General features: G+C 37.2%; 1 protein-coding gene across 1 annotated transcript; it reads right to left on the bottom strand.

Annotated features, from left to right (window-relative positions):
* Positions 1-1,194: 1,194 nt before the first annotated feature.
* LOC135223688 (uncharacterized) lies at positions 1,195-10,239 on the bottom strand (the record flags this gene model as incomplete). The annotated part of the gene is given in 1 exon segment (XM_064262386.1): positions 1,195-10,239. A coding segment is annotated over 1 exon segment (1,061 nt), but the record flags the coding sequence as incomplete, so codon positions are not given.
* Between the last annotated feature and the right edge of the window lie 1,571 nt (positions 10,240-11,810).

The raw sequence follows: 11,810 nt of genomic DNA, 5'->3' as shown, positions 1-11,810 counted from the left end.
CCACCTCACTCTTGAAGAATGGGAAATTCCCCACCTTCCCCTTCCAGATATGATGAGGTTCTAATGACTTGCTTCAGCCAACTGAAGCTCAAACCCTCTATGTTAGGTTCATGAACTACGACTTACTGCACGATGAGTACCTCGACGTCAAAATTGTTGAAGAAAATATCTGGGCATTTATCTGCTTCTGGTGATATCTAGGAAGTCTCGAAGCATGAGAAGGCTTCATGTTCACATGCCTGGGAATTCCAAACAACAAATTCAAAACAACAGGGGGCAAACTAAACCGGCTTTAAAAGGATGGAGGCAAAGCACATCCTCTCTTAAAGGCGTAAGAAAATAACTAACGGGGTCAAGAGTTTAAGAGGGGTATGTGGGTGGCTCCACATGTCTCGTGACCAAGCACAGATGCCAATAGTCCCTTGCGTACACAATTATCTTAAACTTTACCGGTTTCCAGCTGGCGCTGAGTATTTATCCTTATGTTAAGACCGAAGGTTTGTTTCGTATATGAACAAATGTATGCTATATATATATATATATATATATATATATATATATAATATATATATATATATATATATATATATATATATGTATATATATATATATAAAACAGGAGATGCGTACCAGATCCCCGCGAATAGTTGGAACTCCTATAAAAACAGTTAAAAATGCCTAATTTGTTAGTTAAAACTCAAGAAAAAGCCACTAAAAATGTTTATAACTGGTTTTTTTAAATAGTTTCATCATAAAAAGTGCTTTTCCTGATGAAATTAAAAAAGCAGGAATTTGTGGATATTTCTCATAGAAAAATACTGTGAATAGGTGAATTTCCTGCAAAAATGGGATATGTTCCAAAGAGAAATCCGCGAATCCGGAGAATGTGAATACCGGGGGAACCATTGTATATAAAATGGCTGAATATCGGCCAGATGCATACTCTAATGAAATATTTGCCATTAGTATGATGTATTCCTACTTTTTACTCATTATTCTTTTAGTACCATGGAAATTATGGTGGAACCTTATCAATATTAATTATTATTAGTATCTGAAGAACATCTACAAGATTCACTGGGAGAATTTACATAAATTACATCCACATTTCAGCATGTACAAGAGCATTATCATTACTTAAAGTTTTTGGCTCTTGGGCAATACACAGGATTTAAAATATATAAAAATTCACTATTTTCATTTCACATTGATTCCAATGATATTTTACTTTTGTATTCTAGACTTAACCTTGCTATCTTCATAAAGTAGTTATGTATATACTGATTAGACATTTTAACCAAACAACCCTCAAAGGCCTGGGACAAATGTTTTCTTTAGATAATTCTAAATAACTTTGGATATAGATACAAAATAGAATTTTTCATTTATTCCTTGAAAATAATCTTTACGTCTGTACATAGTGAAAGTATATTATTTCTATTCTTGTGTTTTATACCTGTATTTCTGAAATAAATCAAAAAGCCAATACTCTATTAACCCAGCTATTCTACTCTAACCAATGGATACAAATATTTCTCATTACCATACAAAAGTCTAAAAAGCTACAAATAATACTACATAGACTGATAATTATATAACAAATTCCATATGGTCCCATACAATTTCATGGTCCTTGACCACATTATTAAAGACTTATAAATATTATGCAGATACAATGGCCAACCATTTTACCTCCAATGCTGAATAGGCAAGATAAAATATAAAAAGTGATCTATACCACATGGCTTGGTATATTTACAATTATCTACTTTGTTGTCCATACAGTTTTAAAAACACTCTATATGGCAATATTAACAAACAAAATTAATATAAATAACATTTAAAATTTTGAGTTTTCTGAATAATAAAAGCATTAGTTTGCTATTTACACACAAAAAAAATTTAGAGTTGCAAAGTTCCAATGCAATTCGATCTACACCTTCTGTTTTAACCATTATACCAAATACACTACCATAAATTACAAATCCAGGTAAAGTAAAATAAAAGATGAAAGGTGATTAAATGAAATTTAAAAACTTACCTGGTTTACCTTCCTGCAACTTATATAAAAAATGAGTTGGAAATGACAAGTGTATATTGTCACCATTATTAGAAGGCTTCAAAACTCCAGCCAGGGGAACATATAACTATGCATACTTTAAAATAACAACTAGACAGAATAAGAAAAATTTCTTTCAAATAAAAAATCAACTATCCTGCAGTAGTTTATCACAATTTTTAATAGTATCTAAATCTTAATATGGCATGACATAAGTAAGGCACTTTTTAAAGTACTTGCATATACAGCATAACTAATTTTTAATGAACTTGTTTGAAACAAAATAAGCTGAGGAAATAAATAATGAAAGTACACAAAATTTAACACATGTTAACTGTTCCCCATAAGCAATGAAAATTATTCTTACTAAAGGTACCCAGGAATAAAATAAATGGTGTTTTTTCACTGCAATGTATTAAGATTAACAGGTAATTTCACAAGACTTCTAGGTCAAATCTCAAGTCGCTCTTGGGACTGCCTTGAAAGATTAATTTTTAATTGAAAATTCATTAAGGGATAAGATGTCAAAAAATTCATCAAGGGATAAGATGTCAGAAAAACAATGCATGTGAAAAGCCAAGGGGATTATGCAAAAGCCATTTGGAATGCTTCTAGTGTAGCTCAGAAGGCATATCTCTGAGTATAAATAACACTCCCTTTGCACGAATATCATACTGATCTAAAAAAATCATTAAGAATTGTATTTTAGGTATTGAATAACGGCTATAATTAAGTGCAGTATTGTATAACAAGTTTAAAAAATGCAACAATTACCTTACAAAGATTAGTTACACTTTGCTCTTATTTCATAACAAAGTTACTGCAAGGGCACAATAAATTATCAAGGTGTTCTATTCTATAATGGAAAACAAATAAACTATATGTTTACTGAATTAAAAATGCTCATCAAGAAGTTATAAATTTCCAATGACATCATCACTGTGGACAGCTTATTTCATCCCATATATAGCTTCATTTTGCTTTTCACAAAAAAATGATCCATGGCAATGAAGGAAATTTGTTTTCACACACTTGTGAAATTTGATATGACAACTACACAAGGATCAAAGCAGACACTGCTTGGAATGATTTCATATTACAAATCTTCATGTGGAATGTGACAGAATTGAAGTGTCATGGGTATTGCATGAACTTGACATTTACAACTCTACGACAAAAAAGTTACACTGAAATTCAAAATCAAAACTAAAGTACTATATGAGAATCAATAAATAGCATTGACTTAAAAATTATACCCGAAATTTTTTTTTTTACAAGATTGATGGAAGACCACTAGTATCTATCAAGAGTACTCTTCCCAAATACTGCTCTAATAATAAAATGCTCTTATGACATTAATTGCCCAGAAAAGTAAATTAGCCATGTCCTTGTACATTAAATCAGTCATAACAACTCTCAGACTCTTTACCATTATAAAATCTATCTAACACCTACTGGTGTATTAGACTTGCATTAGACTGAAAGGTTTAATTTTTATAGAAGCACACTGTTTGACAGAGAAGTTAATAACAAGTAAAACTATTTACATTCCCTTCCTCCATGGTTGCACAAACAACCAGAGCAATGAACACAGAATTTTATGGACCAAAATTAATTATAACCCAAGACATTCACCAGTTACACAATATATTCTTACTCAACACTATGACATTATGAAGTATTGTTAATTTAGCCAGTTGGTAACAGCAAATACTAAATAATGTGTTACTGCATGAAAAAAATTCATAAATAGGCTCTCATAATCATAACGTCATAAGTAGATTGGAATATAAAATTTAGGCCAGAGGCCAAGTGCTGGGAACCATGAGTTTATTCAGCGATGAAAGGAAAATTAACAGTAAAAAGGTTTCAAAGGTGTAACAGGATGAAAACCTTGCAGATTGCGATGAAAAAATTGTTAGGAGAGGGTGAAAGATGGAAAAATGAGAATAAGATCAGAGGTATAATAAAAGGAATAAAAGAAGTTGCAGCTAGGGGTTGAAGGGATGCTGCAAAGAACCTCAAATGATGCCTACAGTGCACTGTGTGAGGTGCACTAATAGCACTAGCCCTTTATGAAGAAATCATAATTATGAGGTCGTTAATAATACCTTCAAAAAAGCATAGTGCCAACATTGTTATGAAAAGTTCCATATTGGGGGGGGGGGTTGGGGGGGAGGGGGGGCTTGAACATTTTAATGAAAAGACTACTGTTGAAAGAAAATTTTGAGAAAACTTAATAAACATGGAAGTAGAGTAACTGTGGAATTTCTTTCTACACATGATCGCATCAATTACCACAGCGTCTGTGATGCCAGTTTATAAACGAAAGTTTATCGGTCAGTCAACAAGAGCAGATCCTAACTCAAGTTCTGAATTTGAATAACAATCTCAAGAGAAGGAACAAAGTCTAAAGATGAAAAGAAAATTCCACAGGGAAACAAGTAAAAAGAGTCAATTATGGTATTATGACCATCTTTTCTCAATTTGCAAAGTAGACCCATTTTCACAAAATATATCAACAGACTAGACCTGTTGTGCAAATATATACTGTACATGTACAGAAATGTACATCATCAAAATTATGATATTCTCAATAACCTAACTGCAATTACTTAACACTGTAAACTGACCACTGAGCACAAAACCTCAAAAGCTATCAACTCTCCAAAGTGGAAACATATTGGTATTCAAAATACAAGTTACTAAAGCAAAAGCTAAGCTGAAAAATTAAACTTTTACAGGTAAAAATTGCATCATATATTTTATTAAGTAACTAATTCAAGTCAATACTTCAAAAGCGTACAATCAAAAGCTTCCCTTCGTTACTTTAAATACCAAATAAACATACATATATTCCTTTCTTTTTACCAAGTTACATCTAAATAACAAGATTAATCAGTGACATGGCTCAGGGTAATATGTTCATGAAATATAGTACTTAATTGAGCATAGTATACTATTAATCTAAGATTCTGTACTTCAAAAATTATTCTCTACAGAAGAAAATGAACTGGAATTACCCCTTTCCTATATGTGAAAAAGACATTGTAAAAATGTGACAAAGATTAAGAAGAGAATCAAAATACATAGGAAAAGTTATTTAAATAACATTTTATGAGGTTGAACCACTACTTATTTTCCATATCACTTCTATTGAGAACAATAAAAAATTACTTGTCATGAGATAAGTGATTTTTTGACTAGATAACTGAGATTCTTTGAGAAACAATTTGAGAGCTAGGTATCTATAAAAAATAAATAAATAAATAAATAAATGAATAAAAAAAAAGTATCTGCTATAACTAACCTTGAATGGATCTTCTAATTTCATGAAACACTTCAGTGTGAATGCCTGACACTGTGAAAAACATACCAAATTCATACATATACATACACAAATTTTAATACTAGTAGGCAACTTCTGTAATGTATTACCAATGAGAACAATAATTTGAGCAAATATGTACTAGGACAGAGCAAGCAATCAATGAATATTATGTAATATATTCATAAGTGCTTTTGAAATACATAAGAAAATTGCTGTACTTATCTATGCAACATCAAAAAGGTTTTTAACATGTAAACTAGACAAACAGTGATTCTAAATACTATCTGAACCACAATCAAGTATAAAATACAGTTCAAACAATGTACATGAGTCAATAGTGTATTATTATAAAAAGTCAGAACTGGAATTTCAAAATTTAACAAATGCTACCAACATTAATAATAAGAAATATTTTACAATGATCCTTTAAATGCTTCCATATATTCTCTTTTCTCCTCTCTTGAAGGTCTCACTCTCATCATGATTAATTAGTATTTATTGCTGATTACTTTCATCACTGCAGCTAAGAAAGTTCAATGATTTTTCATTTAAGAGCTAAAGGGACAACAAAATATGAGTGCAAAAAACATTTGCGTATACTAATACCCTTTCATTATTAGACAAGAACAGATTAAAAACAAAATGCCACCAAGAAATAACGTCGCCCTTGACCACTCCTCACCCGAGCTACGCATGCGTCGCCAGATATTACAAGATTCCTTGCTTTCATCTGCTTTTTAACTGGATCCAGCTAGGCGCTAGAAATTACCCTATTGATAAGACCGAAGGTTTGTTCGTGTACGAACAAAAACAAATTTTGCCTTACTACTCACCACCTAAGAATTTACATAAAAAAGAAATTTTCATTCATAATAAACAATAGCTGCTCCTCAAGAGCAAGTGCAAACTCAAGCAATCTAAATGCTAAATGTACAATTTCTATGCTCACCATAAGTTCATTAGTACTACATTTTACCATTCAACACTCTTAGTGACAAAAACATGCAAAACATAAAACACCAATGCTACATTACATGAAAACTGTGTAGAAAAAAAATTAAGTACACCAAATTAGAATTGAATAAATGGAATGAATGATAAGGAATGAAGCTAAAGTTTGATGTTACTGTTATGGCAGCCTACACTCTCACTTTTATGAGAAGTCTATGAAATGAAATCATTAACTGCTTGTTAGGAGTATAAGAAGTTGAGACAGACTCCAAACCTGGAAAACTGTAACCACCAACAGAAACCCAAAGTGCTTTTTCTTATATAAATATAAATGCTTAGAAAGTCTGTCCTCAAAAATAATGAAAAACATAAACAATAATTATGCATGTTCTGCACATGCATAATTATTGTCACTTTGTGAGCTGACATCTGCTTATTTTCAGAATTGTAACCATAAACCAAATAAATTCTATCACAAGAGGAACATTAGAGAATTTCTGACATGTTTTGAATTTTAAGTAGATATGACATAGTATAGTAAAATTTGAGGATTTTCATTTGGTTTCAGCATCAGTGACCTTGATAGCTGTAATGCCAGATAACATACAATCAATTGATTTGCAATTACTTTGTAAGGTCTTATCATATAAATTAGAAAATTAAAGTTGCTCCGAAGTTATACAATATTCGAGATTTCTTATTCTTGGTATAATAAAATCTAAACATGCAAATGTCTACTTTTCATCAACAACAATATTTAAATAAGTTCATGTACAGTAACCTACTGACTCCAAACTCTGAGACAAAACTAGTAAAAATTGTACATATAATTTTGAGCTGACTTTAGGTTCATTTATAAATGTAAATGTCTAACATTCTATTGTCACTAATTTACCTAAACAAACTCTCAGCCTTCTTGCACTATTTGTGACTATTAAATGAGATGCTTGTACTTTCATGGCTTTTTCAAGTCATAAATGAATCCAAGAAATGGTAGTTTTTGACAAGAGCACCAGACATCTTCAAATGGATGATAATTTGATTCACTTCTCTTATCAATAAGGTAATTCTCTGACATAGATTCTAACATATAGATAAAAATGATATTGTCATGATACAATAAAGTTTGTTCACACTTACCTAGCAGATACATATATAGCTGTATTCTCTGACGTCCGACAGAATTTCAAAACTCCCGGCACACGCAGTGGTCGGCCAGGTGGTTAGTACCCATTCCCGCCGCTGGGAGGCGGGCATCAGGAACCATTCCCATTTTCTATTCAGATTTTCTAGACCACTGTCCCCTGAGGGTACCAAACTTTACTGTATCATGACAATATCATTTTGTTCATGACACTTACCTGCCAGATATATATATAGCTGAATCCCACCCTTGGAGGTGGGAAGGGACAGAATAGAAGGATTTTGGAAACAAATTACATGCAGATGATTGACATCTTGGTTCCTTGCCTGTTAGCATAGCTGACTTCGTGATTACTGTCACTCAAGTCTGCTTCTGCTTTACTAGTCTCCAGCAAGGTAGTGACCTGTATAGCTGGAGAGTTCTAGATGATCTGTCAACGGGAGCGTGACCATAATGCGACTAGACCATACTGACCATACTGACCATACTCTGAGGACAACGAAGCATAAAAAATACCACCTGACCTAGCCCAACTAAAGTTAGTCCCATAACTTTTAGGCTAAATAAAGGGAAGTCCGCCTCAGGCGGCCGACCCTACAACCATAAAAAACAATACCATAAATTAAAAGCACACCTATCCATTTTCTAAAGGAGGGGATTCGTGCCGCTTCACGTCCCCAATACTTTATCTGTGGAAATGTACGGTCCAAGCGTGTAGCAGTTCTCATATGTCGCCTTCACATCTCTGAGGTAGTGTGAAGCGAACACAGAGTTGCTTCGTCAATATGTGGCACTCAGGATATCACTGAGTGCCATATTCTTCTGAAAGGCCACCGAAGTCGCTACAGCTCTAACCTCGTGAGCATTAACCTTCAGAAGCCTAAGATCACCATCTGGACAGGACGAATGAGCCTCCCTGATGGTGCTTCTTAAGAAGAACGCTAGGGCGTTCTTAGACATTGGTAATTCTGGTCTCCTGACGGAACACCACAGGTTGTCCGACAGACCTCTACATTGTTTAGTTTTTTCCAGATAAAATTTGAGAGCCCTGACAGGGCACAGGACTCTCTCTGGTTCTCGACCGATGATCTCTGATAACCCCTTGATATCAAAGCTCTTGGGCCAGGGGTTGGACGGGTTTTCGTTCTTAGCTAAGAATGAGGGACTCAGCGAACACACCGCATTGTGTTCTCTGAAGCCCACATGCTTACTCATGGCTTGAATCTCGCTAACCCTCTTCGCTGTTGCCAGAGCGGTTAGGAAAACAGCCTTTCTCGTTAAATTCTTCAAAGAGGCAGCATGCATAGGTTCAAATGGGCTTGACATTAAAAACTTTAAGACAACATCTAAGTTCCATGACGGAATCTTAGGTCGTGGCTTTTGAGGTTTCAAAGGACCTCAAAAGATCGTGAAGATTCTTATTATTTGTCAAATCCAAGCCTCTGTGTCAGAAGACCGTTGATAACATGCTTTTGTAGCCTCTGATCGTGGGCACTGAAAGCTTGTCAATATTCCTAAGATGTAGAAGGAAATCAGCAATCTGGCTCACAGAGGTCGTGGAGGAGGAAATACCTTTCCTCCTACACCATCTCCTGAAGACAGCCCACTTCGATTGGTAAACAGCTTGAGAGGGTGTTCTTCTAGCGTTGGCAATAGCTCTTGCCACTGCTCTTGAAAAACCTCTCGCTCTGGCCTACTTTTCAATAGTCTGAATGCAGTCAGACTCAGAGCGGAGAGGTTTCTGTGATACCTCTCGAAGTGGGGCTGTCTGAGTAGATCGATTCTTTCTGGTAGGGTCCTTGGGAAGTCTACCAGAAATAACATGACCTCTGCGAACCAGTCGCTTGCAGGCCAAAAGGGGGCGATCAGCGTCATTCTTGCTCCTTCTGAAGCCGCAAACTTCCTGATCACTTCTCCCAGGAGTTTGAATGGAGAAAAGGCGTAGACATCCATCCCCTTCCAATTCCATAGCATGGCATCTATAGCTATTGCTCCTGGGTCGAGAACCGGGGAGCAGTAAATCGGAAGCCTCTTCGTCTTCGATGTCGCGAAGAGGTCTACTAATGGGCGTCCCCAAAGCCTCCACAACTCTCGGCAAACCTCTGGATGGAGAGTCCATTCGGTTGGAAGCAGCTGATGTTGATGGCTGAGAAGGTCTGCACGAACGTTCTGCACTCCTGAAACGAATCTTGTCAGGATCGTTATATTTCTCATTTTCGCCCAAAGCAAGATATCTCTCACTATCTCGAACAGGAACCGAGAGTGAGTCCCTCCCTGTTTCTTGATATATGCGAGAGCCGTGGTGTTGTCCGAGTTGATCTGGACAATCTGTCCCATAATTCTTCTCTCGAAGAATTGGAGAGCCAATCGAATTGCTTCCAATTCCTTGAGGTTTATGTGCCAGGACCTCTGTTCCCCTCTCCAGAGGCCTGACACTTCCTTCTCCCCCAGTGTTGCTCCCCAGCCTGTCATGGACGCGTCTGAGAACAACACTAGATCTGGGCTCAGAAGTTTGAGGGACAGTCCTTCCGATAGCTTGACGGGATCGAACCACCACTTCAAATGGTCTTCGACCGACTGAGAGATTCTCAAAATTTCGTCTAAGTCTTTCTTGTTCTTCCAGTTGTCTGCTATGAAAAACTGGAGTGGCCTGAGGTGCAGCCTTCCCAGGGAAACAAACTTCTCCAGCAAGGAAATGGTCCCCAGCAGACTCATCCATTCCCTCGCCGAGCATATTTCCTTCTCTAAGAAGACTGATACTTTTTCAGCCGACGTTCCATGGATGGAAAGTCTTGAAAAGCCACTGAATCCATCTGAATCCCCAGATACACGATGGACTGCGTAGGGATCAGATGAGACTTCTCGAAGTTGACGAGAAGGCCCAGGGCCTTCGTCAGCTGTAACGTCGTGTGAAGGTCCTCCAGACACTTTGCCTTGCACGACGACCGGATAAGCCAATCGTCTAGATAGAGTGAGCCTCTTATCTTCGAAAGGTGGAGCCATTTTGCTACGTTTTGCATCAGAAACGTGAATACCATCGGAGCTGTACTTAGCCCGAAGCAGAGAGCTCTGAATTGGAAGACCTGTCCTTTCAAGACGAACCTGAGGAACTTCCTGGACCGAGGATGGGTCGGAACATGGAAGTAGGTGTCTTGGAGATCCAAGGACACCATACAGTCCCCTGGCCTTAGGGTTGCTAAAACAGACTGTGAAGTTTCCATCTTGAATTTTTCTTTTCTTACGAAAAGATTCAGTCTGCTCACGTCCAGGACAGGTCTCCATCCCCCAGACTGCTTCGGAACCAGGAATAACCTGTTGTAGAAGCCTGGGGAATTCAATGATAGAACCCACTCTACCGCTCTCTTCTCTAACATTTAATCCAGAAGATCTAGTAGGATCTGTTGTTTTGAAGTCTGGTAAGAGGGCGACAGGTCTATCGGTTCCGTGCTTAATGGAGGTCTTGAGAGGAACGGGATCTTGTAGCCTTTCTCGATCACTTCGAGTGACCAACTGCTCGCCCCCTCTTATCCTCAATGCTTCTGCCAAGAAAGTGAGTCTCGCTCCGACCGGTGTCTGAAGGGTAGATAAGTCATTTCTTTCCCCTGGTTTTTGAGGGGGCTCTGCCTCTAGGGAAACTCCTTCCCCGAGTAGAGGCTCTCGAGGAAGCCCTGCCACGAAAGGGTTTATAATTCTTCCTGGAAACTTGTGAGGTTCGGGAAGAGGACTGGGCAGCAGGATGTTTCGAGGACTGAGATAAAAGGTCCTGCGTCGCTTTCTCTTGAAGATTAACTGACAGATCTTTTACCATTGATTGAGGAAAAAGATGAGCAGAAAAGGGGGCGAACAACAGTTCTGCTTTCTGTGCAGGCGACACTGACTTAGCTGTAAAGCTGCAGTAAAGTGCGCGTTTCTTTAGGACTCCCGACGCGAAATGGGATGCCTGTTCGTCGGAGCCATCCCTCACTGCCTTATCCATACATGATAAAAGACTTGACAATTCCTCTAAAGAAATAGAATCTGGGCTCCTAGACTGCATATCTAGGACCCCCAAACACCAGTCAAGGAAGTTAAAAACTTCTAGTGTCTTGTAAATCCCCTTGAGATGGTGGTCTATTTCCGACATCGTCCAGGATACTTTCGCTGATGGAAGGTAAGATCTTCTAGGTGCGTCCACTAAGTTGGAGAAATCCCCCTGAGCAGAAGAAGGGATTCTCAATCCTGCTTCTTCCTCTGTTTCATACCAGATTCCTGCTCTTCCACTAAGTTTTGCGGGGGGAAGAGCAAATGAAGTCTTGCCCTTCGCCTTCTTGGATTCCATCCAATCG

The sequence above is a fragment of the Macrobrachium nipponense genome, chromosome 20, assembly GCF_015104395.2.
Source record: "Macrobrachium nipponense isolate FS-2020 chromosome 20, ASM1510439v2, whole genome shotgun sequence".
NCBI classification, from domain to species: domain Eukaryota; kingdom Metazoa; phylum Arthropoda; class Malacostraca; order Decapoda; family Palaemonidae; genus Macrobrachium; species Macrobrachium nipponense.
The sequence above is the reverse complement of the archived record's forward strand: the minus strand, read 5'-3'. Positions and strand labels throughout refer to the sequence as shown.